The sequence below is a fragment of the Chrysochloris asiatica genome, unplaced genomic scaffold, assembly GCF_000296735.1.
Source record: "Chrysochloris asiatica unplaced genomic scaffold, ChrAsi1.0 scaffold00150, whole genome shotgun sequence".
Lineage (NCBI taxonomy): Eukaryota > Metazoa > Chordata > Mammalia > Afrosoricida > Chrysochloridae > Chrysochloris > Chrysochloris asiatica.
Window position 1 is genome coordinate 6,845,625 of NW_006408668.1, and position 14,802 is coordinate 6,860,426.

Genomic DNA, 14,802 nt, shown 5'->3' on the forward strand with positions numbered 1-14,802 from the left:
GTATTCCTTCCATCTTCTTTTGATGCTTTTTGCATCATTCAATATTTTGCCATAGAATCCTTCAATATTGCAAGTCTGGGCTTGAATTTGTCTCTCAACTTGAGAAATGCTGAGCATATTCTTCTCTTTTCACATTTTGTCTTCTTTTCACATTTGACTGTCTTCTCAAGCATCCCTTAGAAATTTTCTGTTCATTTTTTTTACTTCCTTATTTCTTCCATTTGCTTTAGCATCTCTACATTGGAAAGCAAATTTCAGACATCCATTTTGGTCTTTTAATTCTTTCTTGTCTTCTTAATGACCGTTTGCTTTCTTCCTGTATAATGTTCTTGTTGTCACACCGCAACTCTTCTGGTCTTTGGTCATTAGTGTCTAATTTATTAAATCTTTTCTTGAGATAGCTATAAATTCAGTTGGGATGTGTTTAATGGCCTATTTTGGTTCTCGTGGACTTGTTCTCGTTTTCTTCAGTTTCAGCCTGAACTTGCATCTGAGCAATTGATGTCCTGTTCCACAGTCTGCCCCTGGCCTTGCTTTATTTGATAATATGGAGCCTATCTACCATCTCTTTCTACAGATGTAGTCAACTTGATTTTTGTGTATTCCATCTAGTGAGGTCCAGATGGAATACACAAAAATGGAATACATAAAATACTTTTTAAAAAAAGGTATTTGTAATGAGCAAGTCATTGGTCTTGCAAAATTCTATCAAGCAATCTCTAGCATAATTTCTATCACCAAAGTCATATTTTCCAACTACTGTTCCTTCCTCTTTGTTTCTAACCTTTGCATTCCAATCACCAGTAATTATTAATCTTGATTTCATGTTTGATCAATTTCTAGCTGAAAAAGTTGGTAGAATTCTTCAATGTCATCATCACTGGCTTTAGTGGTTGGTGAGTACATTTGAATAATAGTTGTATTAACCGGTCTCCCTTGTAGGCATATGGACACTATCCTATCACAGACAGTGTTGTACTTCAAGATAGATCTTGAAATGTTCTTTTTCAGGATGAATGTGACACCATTCCACTTCAATTTGTCATTCCTGGCATAGTAAACCATGTGATTGTCAGGTTCAAAATGACCAATACTAGTCCATTTCAGCTCATTAATGCCTAGGATATTGATATTTATGCATTTCATTTCATTTTTGACAACTTCCAGTTTTCCTACATTCATGCTTCATACATTTCATGTTCTGATTATTAATGGATGTTTAAAGCTGTTTCTTTTCATTTTGCCCCATCAGCAAACACAGGTCCCAAAAATTGTACTCCATTTACATCACTTTTATTCTCCAGGAGATCCAAGGACAGTTTCAGCTTCCATATTCTTACCTAGCTTCATTCTTCCTCCACCTCCTCTTTTCCATCTCCCTTACTTGAACGCTCTGACTGCACTTAGCTTGGAAGCCTCACACTCACCTTGCACTGGGTGGGCCATGAGCACAAAGTTAATTTGATGTTGCCCGTCAGTGGTGACAGCCTATGTGTTCTTAAGGACTACCTTGAAGCAGTTGGACCCATGCAATGGGCAATGGCCTAAATCGCTGAGCTTGGTGGAGGAATAGGTCCCCCCATGAATTATTTTTCTGACAATCCAGGTAGAAACCATTTATTGACTCAGAACATCTCCACCCTTCTTCCCCAGAATGGAAGACTGCATGCATGCTCCTTAAAGGGCAGTCTCTTCCTACAAGCGGGAAGGCAGGTAGGGCAGAAGTGAGTATAAGAGCTAGTGTAGAGATCAACTTCTTAAAAGGAATGTTCTCCTAGAAGTTGTGATTCATTGCCAGAGTGCGTACAAAATTATTTGATGTAGTACAGCTGTCTTTTCAGTCTCCTGGTCAGGCTTCCTCACACCTCTCTTCACTTGGTGGACATGGATAATCTTCAGTTTTAAAAAGTCTCACATTTGTAAGAGAATCCATTCCAGACTTCTTCTGACCCTCTAGGAAATGTATTTTGACCATCTCCAGAACATTCCTCCATTTTCTGTGTCTAGAGCTTCACAACGTGCTTCATCTCTTCCTTTGGACTAAAACATGAAGAAAGTATTCCGTCCTTGAAGACAATTTCACACGTAGTCACATTCTTGTTTCCTATACCCTTAGAAAAGTTCAGAAAATCAGCATCTGCATTACTACTATTTAGCGTTGTGATCTCCTAGAGCAAGTAGAAGATTGGGCACCTTTTTTTCAAAAATGAAATTGAAGCAAGAAGCCAAGTTCATCTATCAAAGTCATATAACATGGTGGTATGAGATTGTGTGACACACTGGGATCATGTGACTTTGGAATGGGGAACAAAGAACAGGAGGCTCAACATTTCAGGCAAACAACCAATCCAGGAATTAGAGTTGCTAGTGTTTCCTGTTTATTTAACTTATTCAGGCTAATTATCATTTCTTGTTCTCAAATTTAGAAGCTGTTTGTCTAGCACAAATTTAGAAATCCAGAAACAACCCACCAAATATATGCCTCCAGTACAACCTGGGGGTTCATTAGATTAATTAATTAATAGTGGTTAATAAACACTCTGAAATTCTCTTATTAAAGGCCCACCTAAGCTCAAACTACTATTATAATGAGTCCTAATGAGGTCAATGATTTAAAGAGATGGTTTTAAACCATATATAAAGCACCTCAATGATCAGTGGTTCAGGATAAGGTTAGACGAGATAGGTGAGTCTACATGCTGATGCTTAAAAGCTTCTTCCACAGTGTACAGCCATATGGAGGTGGACTCAGATTGAAGCCAGCTGGACTGACTAAAGGATTTTCAAATTGTTAAACCTATGTTATAGGACAAAGGCCACTGCTTTGTAAAAGCCTGGCGTGCAGGTTGCTACTGAGCACAGAAGATCTTCTCAAGCAGACAGGGGAAGTTTTCTCTCTGAAACCAGGTTAGTGTTGATTTTCTTGTATCGTGTAAAATAGATAATCTGTTGTTCGAATGAGACTAAGGAAATATAAATTGAGAAAGTCAATCTATGCTAGTGATGCTCAAGATTTCTCTTGATTTTCAAAGGGAGGGTGTAGTAAGTATTGCAACAAAATTATGATATGACCAAGCCTGGAGATAGGATGGGTGTGTGTGTGGTAAGGTATGTAAGATGTGTATGGGCTCATGGCAATCTGAATTTACATTGAAATGAATCAGGAGTTTGCGTTTCAGAAAGAGTGATCCAGCAGACCATAACAGATCATAATATTTGAGGATCAAATTGGAAGTAACTTTTAGCTTCTTATTAAATCAAAGCAACTTTCCTTTAAGAAACTTTAAAGTTTGAAAATTAACCAGTTCCTATTTCAAATCATAACAGGTTCTGTAGGATAAGATTTGCCACCATGCTATCCTCTGCCGTGTTTTTGGGACTCATTGTCCTCATTGGTAAGTTACTGATTGACATTTACCATTTCTTATCAGAGTGGCCAAGAAAACACTGAGCACAATCTGGGGTCAGAAAGTATAATGTTTACATATAAGGAAAGAATGGGTTCTCCTTCTGACCAGCCTACCCAGTAACCAATGATGTATTTCTATCATTAAAAGTATCGTCTGCTTGGAAAGCAGATGAAGGTGATATCAATGGGAATTTAAAATAATCTAATACTTACTGATATACTTTCTGTCCAGTAATATACCAACTAGGCTTCTTGTCTTATCAAGAGGTGTATGGAACAGTGCTCTGGAAGAAGACAAGACATATGACACTATCAGTGCCAGGCAATAAATAATTCAATGAACGGTAGAAAAAAAATTCTAGTCTGAGAGGAGTTGCAAAGGAAGAGCTCATATCCATCCAATGGAAAACTTTTGAAACTATTGAAGAGTGACTAGTAATAAGAGAAGGGGAAAAAAACCCTTTTAGATGGAGGGATGACTTTAGTAAAGGCACAGAAGCAGAAATGCAAGAAAAGTGCTTGGGGACACAGATGAATGTAGTAGGAAGAGAAGAGGGGATTTGTGAGAAGAAGCCTGGAGAAGTAGGTTGGGGCAATGATGGAAGACCTTGAATAAGCAAAGATTGGAGACTTCAGTCCAAGAAAAAGGAAGCATCAGTGGAACCAATGGCCACATTGTCTGCTTATCAGTAGAGTCATGATTGAGAAGACAGTTTTCTAAAATTTCAATTCTAAATTTGGAAAAGTGAGGCTACCCTGGTGATAATTTCCAGTTACCTTTAGTCCAAGGCAAGGGAGAGATAGTTTTGAATTTTTACTTCTCTTTAATTGTCAGGTGGGAGCAGAGTTCTATAGCCAGTAGACCAATTACAGGCTACCATACTAGTTGTGTTTAGCTGAAAAAGGACTATAATTAAAAAATATAATTGCATTTATGATACTAACACAAGTGATATAGGGACCTCGGCCACATCCCAATACTCTTAAGGTGAAGGCTGTCAAATAAGATGGGGCTGCTGGCTGAAGCACATATTTTTGGACTTTATACCTAAATATTCTAGTTCAATAGATCAGTGTAGGGTTTCCAAGGAGCAGCTGGTGGCTTTGAACCATTGACCTTGTGGTTCACAGTCCAATGCTGATCCTACAGCTCCACACCAGAAGTCCTGTAAAAAGTACCTAAGTCTGTAAATATATGCAGGAGCAGAAAGTGTTATCTTCTCGTGGGAGCAGCTGGTGGATTTAAACCACTGACCTTGTGGTTAGCAGTCCAGTGTTTATCCTACGTAGCCACAGCACCCTATTAACTTGATACAGAGTTAGGGTTATTTGTTGGGGGTTTTTTTAGGATTCTTTGTTACTCTTATTTAATGTCTAAAAACATTGTAAGCATTTATCAGGGTCCGGAATTTGAAACTAGGTACATTTAGAGAAGGTTAGCCTCTATCTTTGTTCCCTCTACCCTTTTCTGACCCTCCCTCCAACTAACATTTTTTTATTAATGTTTGGCTTATCCTTGTGTTTCTTTTAAAAATATAGGCAAATTCCATTTGCACTCACAAATATATCTTCTTTTCTCCCCTATCTTGCACAGAAGTATAAGTCTATAAATACTGTTCTAGACCCAGAGATCATTTAATAGTTGTTGTTGTTGTAGAGTCGGTTCTGACTCATAGAAACCCTATAAAAAAATGTTTTCGTGCTGTAAATCTTTACAGGAGCAGAAAGTCTCATCTTTCTCCCTAGGAGCGGCTGGTGGATTCGAACTGTTAACTTTGTGGTTAGCAGCCTAACATTTAACACACTATACCACCAGGGCTCTGTTTCATAGGAGTGTATGGAGATATTTCTCTTTCCTTTCTACAGCTGCATAGTATTCAGTTGTGAGGATGTAGGTTCAATCAATTCCCATGTTAATAACATGTGTGTTGTTTCCAGTCCTTGCTGTTAAAAACGGTGCTGAAACAGTTTATTCTGAAATGCCCTGGCATAGCAAGCTCTCCCATTGAGTATGTTGTCCAACTTTTGTATTTTTTTGCTAACTGACTAGGTGAAAATGATATCTCAATGTCGTTTTAATATGTATGGCCTGCTCTCCTTTTGAGTGTAGTTGAATATCTTTCTATATCTCTAAGGACTGTTTTTACTTTATGTCTATGAACTGTCTTATTCATATATTTTGATACAAAGTAATATTTAAATGAAGTCCTGAAGGTGGAAAATCATGTAGCCATCTGGGAAAATAGCATTCTAGGTGAAGAGAACTTCAAAAGCAAAGGCATTGAGGCAGGAGCCTGCTTGGCACATTCAGGGATAGGCAAAAAGAAGAATGTGGCTGGAGAAGAGCTAGGGAAGAAAAAACTACATTGGAGAAGGAACAGAGGGCCAAATAGAGGAGGAGCCTGAAGACCATACTGTGGATTTGGTTTTCCTCTGAATGAGGGGAACCCCATTAGAAGATGAAGAGGGAAGACTGGTTTTACCCATGCCTATTTTTACTCTGCTGCTGGGTGGAGAACAGATTGTAAGAATGGGAACAGGGAGGCAGGCCAGTTGTAAACTGTTAAAATAATCTAGATGAGCATGGATTATTGAACATGTTAACAATAATCCAAATTATTATACAATAATCAGGATGCTGGTTTGGACCATCATGGTGAGATGTGATCAGATTATAGATCCATATTTTCAGTTTTCATATTTCTTCCACCACCCAGTGTCAATTTTAGGAATCCATCTATTCACATGCTCATGTCTATTTCCTAAGCAGATTGCAGGCACAAAATACTATACTGAGGGCCACGAGGAAAACCAACGTGGTAGTTCCTGCTTTCAGTATGGCATGGGAACCCATTTTTATTAAAGAAATCCAATTATATCTGAACTCCTGGTGTGGTGCTGTAGGATCAACACTGTACTGTGAACCATAAGGTCAGCAGTTCAAACTTACCTCCTCTGAAACCTATGAGTCGGAATTGACTTGATAGTGCTTAACGACAGCAACAATTCTATCTGCTGCTTTTATTATCTACACAGGCTTCCTTAGGATCCCATGTTTATGTGATATTTTGTTGGTCCATTCACAATTCTTTTTTATCAGATTGTGCATATATTTTTGTTTTATTGGTTATTACATTTTTTTAAAATCGTATCTTTTAAAAAAGTTAACCTTTAGAGTTACTTTGTTTTACTTATAATATAAATATTTATAAGGAACCATTCCTTAGATTAGATGCCTAATTCTAAGAGTATACAGTTGTTTTATGTTGGTAAGTTAGAACATGTAAATAGTCAAGTGGGTAGGTAAAATCCATCTCTTCATTAAAAAACATAGTTTACAACATTCAACTGAACATAGTTTTGCACAACAAATTTTCAGTAACTACATTTTCTTGTAACAAATGGGGGCTTTGAAAACTTCATAGAAAAAATCCATTATCTTTGAATTCCATCTTTCTATGAACTTTTTGAAGCCCCTTCGTATTTATCATCTGAAGGTACAAGCCAACAATCCTTGGAACTATTAGAACAAACTTCAAAATTACAGAAAAGTTCTTGTCTCCTTTACTCAATAGACTAGGGCAGAAACTCATTTCATAATGACAAGATGAAAAATATCAATGGACTTCACTCAAATTTTTATGTTTATTTTTTTAATCTTAATAGATTTAGAGACTCAACTTCACAGTAGCATGATATATAAAATACGTTGTTGTCGTTGTTAAGTGCCATCGAGTCGGTCTAACCTATAATGACCCTTTATAGGGTTTCCAAGGAGTGGCTGGTGGGTGAACTTGAACCACCGGCACTGCAGTTCAAACGACCTTGCAGTCTAGCGCATTAACCCACAGCGCTACACCAGTTAACTTAAATTGTTGCTGTTGTTAAGTGTTGCTGAGATAGTTCCAACTCATAGCCACCATGTGTAGTGTTTCTGAGGAGTAGCTGGCGGGTTTGAACCGCCGACCTAACGTTTCAAACCAACCTTGCAGTCCAGCACATTATCCTGCAGTGCCACATGGCATTCTTTTTTCATCTTTCACATCAGCTGTTTTGTTTACATCTATGTCACAAATGTCTTAAAATTTCTCTCAAATTTCCTGTTAAAACTTGTGGCAATATTTTACTCTGATCAAAGATATTTGAAGCCTATAAAATTATTTTCATAATGCTTTGCACAGTGTGTTACAATTAAGTGCTTTTGTTTGTTTTGTGTTCATATGTTCAAAGGTGGCAGTAGGGTGGCAAGGGGGAATCTTCTGCTCTATTTGGTCTGATGAGCCAAGACTGGCAAAAAGAGACTTGGGGGAGGACCCAGTTTATGGTCTTTGTTTCTGGTTTGACAACGTATGTAATAATGATTGAAGCAATATTTCCTCATGGGCTTCATGCAAATAACCATTCTGCCTGCAGGTACTTCCAGGGGCTTGCACCCTTTTACCCACATGATGAACCCTCACCTGCATCCTCGTCTGTACCACGGGTGCTATGGGGACATCATGACCATGGACACCACTGGGGCTTCCTGTGATATAGACAGGTTGATTAATTGTGGTAAGTGAAAATTGAGGCAAAGGCTCGGCTTTGCCCTTTCATCCTTTTCAGCTTCCCTCTCAAGAAATAACTCATTTTTTTAAGGCATAATTATTATAATAATGATATCAAAATTAAACATTAGGAAAAAAATAAAAGAATCTTGACCAACATAAAAAAGTACTTCTTTGAAGTTTGTCCCACTTTTTCTAATCCTTGTCCAGGACTACCTATCTCTATGTATTCCAGTTATTGATTAGATAACATATAATATGTTGGTTTTATTTTGTAGTTGTTGTTGTTTTTATTTAATGTTATATCATGAACATTTTAATGGAGCTTAGAACTTTCTCTTTGTGTTTTTTTTTTTTTTTTTCTTTTTTGTAATCCTGTTCCAAAGTCATTATGATGTTATCACTGTTATATTGTCAGAGCTGGAAGACTACGAAGGCCATATCTAATTCCATACCCTCAATTTACAGATCAGAGACTCCCCAAGGGCACAGAGCTACATAGTGTCAAAGCCAGACTAAACCTTAGATTGATTGACATGCAGGCCAAGAGTTTCCCAGTGCACCAATGTGGCAGAAAAGAAATGAAGGAGAGAGGGAGAGAGAGAGAGAGAGAGATTGAGAAATGGCGCCCTTCTGAGGTTGCGGACCTACCTGGGTTTCTGTGTTCAGAGATCAAATGAATGTCTTAAATTGATTGTCCCAACTCACGGGCAGTGGGTCAGGGGCTGTGGTTAACCTATATTTTAGTAAAAGATGATCTTCTGGTGTAGAGGAAACACCGTTTTGTTTTGTGTTTGTTGACTTCAGGGATCCATGGTTCCGAAATGTTTGCTGCGATGGATTTGAGGGCCATAAAGCCTTACCAATTTATGATCAAAGAAGTTGGACACAGGCACTGCGTGGACCCAGCCCTCATTGCTGCCATCATCTCCAGAGAGAGCCATGGTGGGACCGTTCTGGAAAATGGCTGGAATCACAATGGACATAAGTATGGCTTGATGCAGGTACTTACCTAGAGACATTAAATCAGCTGTACTTCATTTTTCTTTGCAGAAGCTCAACCTAAATTAAAAAGCCTTTTGTGGTTTTGTTGTTGCAGGTGTTAAGTGCCTTCGAGTTGGTTCTGATTCATAGTGAACTCATAGGGTTTCCAAGAAGTAGCTGGTGGGTTTGAACCACTGACCTTGTGGTTTGCAGTCCAGCGCTTATTCTAATGCACCACACCAGGACTCCTTTGCAGTGTAAGGCCCCCAAATATCATGGAGTCTGGTTATAGATGCTTCAGCATCATTTGTTTTGGGACTTCTATAGCACAATTTTGGTATGTTAGTCAATGTTTGTCAGCTATTGGATACTTCCAAAAAAATCTTTTGTGAGTCTCATAATTATAATTCTAAAACACAAATAATATGTAATGTAGTTACATTGAGAAAATATTTGATAAGATACTGTTATTATAGGGATCCTCCTGGGATTCATGAAATGGTTAATGTCATTCATGTAGATCAGAACACTGTACAATTAAGTTCTGTTTGAACCAACTTTCTTCTTTAGGCAAATGGAAGAAGGGCATGATCTGGATACTTGCATCCAGACTCTATTTTAAATAGCCTGTTGTTGCTGTTTGGTGTGCTATCGATTCAATTCCAACTCATAACAATCCTGTATAGTGTTTTGGAGGCGTGGATGGTGAGTTTGAATCAATGACCAAGACTCCTTAAATCGTCTGTAGATACCCAGATATCTAGCTTTCTCAGTTTGAAACAAATTTTTCCCTGAATTGGTTGATAATTATTTTTGTCTGCAAATGCCTGAACAACAACAACTTTTTCACACATACATTGTTGTTGGGTGCTCCAACACCTGGCGATGTCATGTGACAGAGTAGAACTTCCCCAGAGGATTTTCTTGGCGGCCATCTTTATAGAGCTCTAGATCTCCTACAAAACAGCTGCAGTTAGTGGCCAAGCACCTAACCCTTGTGTCATCAGGGCTCCTGGATCTTTCTTCTTTCTTTCTTTTTTTTAATAGAGAAAGCAAAGTTTAATAGTGATTACCAGAGACGTGGTAAAGAGGGAGTTACTGCTTATGGAGCATTAAGTTTTGGTTTATGTTGTTGTTTTTAGGTGCCATCAAGTCAATTCCAACTCACAACTCATGTACACACAACAGAAATATTGCTGGGTCATACACCATCTTCATTGTTTTGTGTGAATCCATTGTTGCACTACTGTATCAGCCCATTTCATTAAGAGTCTTTCTCATTTTAGCTGACCCTCTATTTTACCAAGCCTGAGGCCCTTTGCCGGGATAGGTCCCTCCTGATAGGTCCAAAGTACATAAGATGAAGCCATCCTTGCTTCTAAGGAACATTCTAGCTGTACTTTTTCTAAGACAGATTTGCTCATTCTCTGGCTATCTATAATATACAAAGGGGAAAAGTTCTTGGAAAAATTCCATTATCTTTACATTTCAGCTTTCCACAAACTTTCTGAAGCAACTTCATATACAATATTCTTCGCTATCACCATAAGTTAAAGGCATCCATTCTTATGAATTTATTATTCATTGTCCGCCTTTTGCACGCATATGAGAAGATTGGAAATACCATGACTTGGGTCAGTGTCTTTGTTATCTAGCTCTACCATAATAGAAATATCACAAGTGGATGACTTTAACAAACAGAAATTTATTATTTTATAGTTTAGGTCTCTAGAACTCCAAATTCAGAGTGTTGGCTCTAGGATAAGCTTTTCTCTCTTTGTTGACTTAGGGGATGGGACCTTGTATCCTTTTAGCATGTGTAGACTGCTGAGTCCTTCTTAATATTCATAGATAACTCCAGACTGCTAACCACAAGGTTAATGGTTCAAGCCCACCAGGCATTCTTCAGAAATCTTATACAGGATTGCTATGCACCAGAACCCTGTATATGGCTTCTGAGGCTGTAAATCTTGGCAGCAGCAAAAAGTAACACCCTTCTTCTGTGGGGTACCTGGTGGGATGGAACAGCCCACCTTCCGGTTTGAAGTCCAGCACTTATCCTACATAGCCACCACGCGCCCCGTATGCAAATTCCATTTTCCCACAAACTTTTTGAAGCTCATATATAATATATATTTATTAGAATGCTTAACTAAAACTGTGCTATCCCTATTTCTCCAAACCCTTAGTTTTGTGTTGCGTCATCCAGATGCTGACATTACTATTTGAATATTCTAGCTTGATAAGAAAATCCATCGCCCTGTTGGTGACTGGGACAGCAAAGAACACCTTTCTCAGGCTGTTGGGATTCTAGCAGATGGAATTAAGGATGTCCAGAAAAAATTCCCCAAGTGGAGTGTGGATCAGCACCTCAAAGGTAGGTCATATTTTGAATGCTTTGTTAAAATAAGCAATGAGTGAGACCCTGAAGGCAGATATGTCCTGAAGCTCTGTAAGGTTGCTTCCACTGGGTATACAGTAGGTCTGGGAAGAGTTGAAAGCCTGCAGTAGAGGTCTCTGAATAACTGAGTTACTTTGAGTGGTCTTCCTTCCCTGTTTTCTATTTCTGCTTCTACAATATGCTGAAGTTCTTATTGTACATCTCCTTGGTTGCACAACAATCGAGTAATGCCTTAAGAGCTAATGAGATCATTTAAAAGAATATGTTTTACCTTCCTCTAATAGGCTTTTTCTGATACAAGGAACTGTTAAACCACTTTCTGGACTGTATGAACAAATTTTAACCCTGCAAGTACTCTCGATGTGATTGGGAGTTCAGGGGCCATGATATGTCCACATAGAGATCTTTCCCTGGCTGGTTGCTGACCCCCTCAACTTTAGCATCTCCCAAACCAAATTAACTCACTAACATTCTGCTGCAAATTCTTCATTTTCACTTTCTGTGTTGTGAAAGGCATCCTAATATACCCAGTCATCCCAGCCAGAGAAACAGATAATTTTCTTTGACTTTTCTGACTCCTTCCCTCTTTTCCTGCTAATTATTAACTGCTATTAATATTAACTCAATTCCTATTAAGTCTACTTGCTGTGGGATCATGGTATATATGACCTTCTCTCCTTCCACACTTTATGGACCTTCATTTAGAGTCATTTTATTTTCTATTTCAAGGTCTTTGATGGCAGAGATTAAGAACAAGAGTCTTTTCTTTAGACATGAAAGCAGAGCACAATTATATGTTTAACAAATAACTTAACAAAGGAATGTATCCAATATCTTGGGTAACACTATGTATATCATACTCAATGTGGTTCCAACCCTGGAATATGGTAGGTATTTAAAAAACATTGATTGATTGATTGATTGAATGAATGAGTAAAAGAACAAGTCAATGAAACATTAAATAAATAGTGGTTGTTATTGTTTAGTGTCGTGGAGTCAGTTCCAACTCATAACAACCCTGTATAGGGTTTCCAAGGAGCAGCTAGTGGATTGGAACTGCCAACATTGTGGTTATAAGCCCAGTGCTGATCCTATAGTGTCACACCAGGACTCAAAATGTTGCAAACATTCTCAGACTGAAAATTTGCTGGAAATCTTGTTGTGCCCAGTATGGACTAGAAAAGAAGCGAATCTGATTTTTGCGAAAAGAAATATACAGTCTTAAAAGAAGAAATTCTCCCATTGATACGTGGGATAGCATATCCTCAAGGGTGGAGGGAGAGAAGGGGAATCAAAGTGTTGGGATGGCCTGCTTTGGAAGATCTGCCTGGAGGGCTGACATCCTGGAAATGCTCCTATCTTGTGTCTGCTGAACATTAATATTGGGACCTTAAACTGTGTTTCCTTTCAGGTGGTCTTTTGGCTTTTAAGTCAGGAATCGATACCGTTGTCACCCCTGTGGACATAGACACTGACTTCGCCAATGATCTTCTTGCCCGAGCTAAATTCTATAAAAGACATGGCTTCTAGGGAAAACTGTATGGGTGGATCAGTTTGATAGGGTGCTCAGATAGTTCCCCTTAACAGAAGTGTTTGATATGCTCAACCCAACACTGGCAAAGGGACTGCTGTAATTGTGAGAGAAAATGTAGAACCCACTATTTTTTCAAAAGAAAATCCACCTAGTTTCCCAATAGTTTCCATGAAATGTACGCAAACATACATACCATTGTTTTCTTGCAAATGTTAATATCATAGAGTGTGATGTCTATATATTCCAGTTAGACCTTATTTTAGTCAATGATTTTAATGTCAAATGGTTCCCTGCCTATGAGTCTTAAGAAGTGAGCTTTTGTCCTGTTCCCAGTATCTGACCACTTGGGTTTTGCTTGAGAAGTACTTGATTCATAAGCCAATTAACCCATGAGGCAATGGAGAAACTAGAGATGGAACTCCAGCTCCATATGTAACTGTGAGTTGATAGTGAGGAGACTGATGTTCTTCAGATTACGCACACATCCCTCAGGCCCACACCAACCTCTCATGTCTTCTTTCTCTTACTTGCTGAGACTCTAGGGGTTAGTTTCTTTTTTTATTTTCATTAGTTGCTATCAAACACCTAGGGGGTCATCTCCCCACAAACATGGCTGAAGATAGATACATATACCTTGCATTAATTATGGCTCTTTGGTTGCAAACAAGAATAACAAACTCTGGAAATTTTAAGCAAGAAAAAAAAAAAAAGTACTAAAAGGCTACCAGAAGCCCTGGTTGCATAGTGGGTTATCCACTGGGCTGCTAACCACAAGGTCAGTTGTTTGAATCCACCAACTGCTCAGAGGGAAAACAATGAGACTTTCTGCTTCTGTAAAGATTTACAGTTTCAGACACCCTATATAGGACTTGATGGCACATAGTAACAACGGAAGATTATCCAAAGGCTCATAGACCCAACAGGAAGGACAAGGACATGAACAGGAAACAGGCAACTCTGGGTGTCTGAATAGCAGAGATTGTCCCAACTACACTTTGTGGAATCCTCACTGCAAGAATCAGTATGAATTCCAAACGTGTTCCTCCTCATTCTTTTGTCACTCTGTTTCAGAGTTTTAGGCCCTGCAAAGAGAATTTGTTTGGCTTATCTTGAGTCAGATAACTGAGCCCTAAGTTCAGTTCCTTTTTAAGATGTCCAAGAAATGCTGCTACCCATTGCTTTTCTCTCAAAGAGAGAATTTTAAATCAGACCCACCAACCACTGAGCCCTCTTGGAGAAAGCCAACTAAACCATTCTTTACCCAGTGGCTTTTCAAGCCAACATAAAGATGTGGCCAGGTAGAACTAGGGTCCCTGATGGGCCCTAATGGACAGTGGGTGTGGCAGTCTTGAAACTTATGTGTCAGCATCTGTTGTGATTAAGGCCCATGTGTAGGAGTTGTTAAATATTTTAATACCATCCATGCATATGGGCAACTCAGGCCATTCTTTAGAACTCTACTTTGCTCAAGATGAATTCTTTAGGACTTTTCATCACAAACATGTATTCCATCTGACAGCCAGTTCCTGTAAAGCCAACAAAAAGGCAATAAAGTAACCTTGTTGTTGTTGTTGCTAAGTGTCATTGAGTCAGTTCCAACTCACAGCGACTCTGTATAGGGTTTCTGAGGCATGGCTGGGGAGTTTGAACCATTGACCTTGTGGTTAGCAGTCCAGTGCTTATCCTACAGCACTTCATAGGTGAAATAATTTCCATGTAATGTGAACTGCAAGAAATACAGCACTGGTTTATACCCTGCATCTGTCTCCCCAGTATTCTTTTTATGACTGGGATCCCAGGAAAGTCCATACTCAAGGGGTCTTATTCTGGTTCCCTGAGACAAAGATTCAAGTGCAGGTAGTTTATTTGATATAATATGTGACAGCAATCCAGTTAATAAATGGTACTTTACCAAGCCAGCTACCAC

General features: G+C 38.7%; 1 protein-coding gene across 1 annotated transcript; it reads left to right on the plus strand.

The window, feature by feature from the left end:
* The first annotated feature begins 3,352 nt into the window (after positions 1-3,352).
* On the plus strand, positions 3,353-12,871 carry LYG2 (lysozyme G-like 2). The gene is made up of 5 exons (XM_006870748.1): positions 3,353-3,395; positions 7,823-7,963; positions 8,764-8,960; positions 11,179-11,317; positions 12,753-12,871. The coding sequence occupies exons 1-5, from the start codon at positions 3,353-3,355 to the stop codon at positions 12,869-12,871; spliced, it is 639 nt and encodes a 212-aa protein (XP_006870810.1).
* Positions 12,872-14,802: the final 1,931 nt, after the last annotated feature.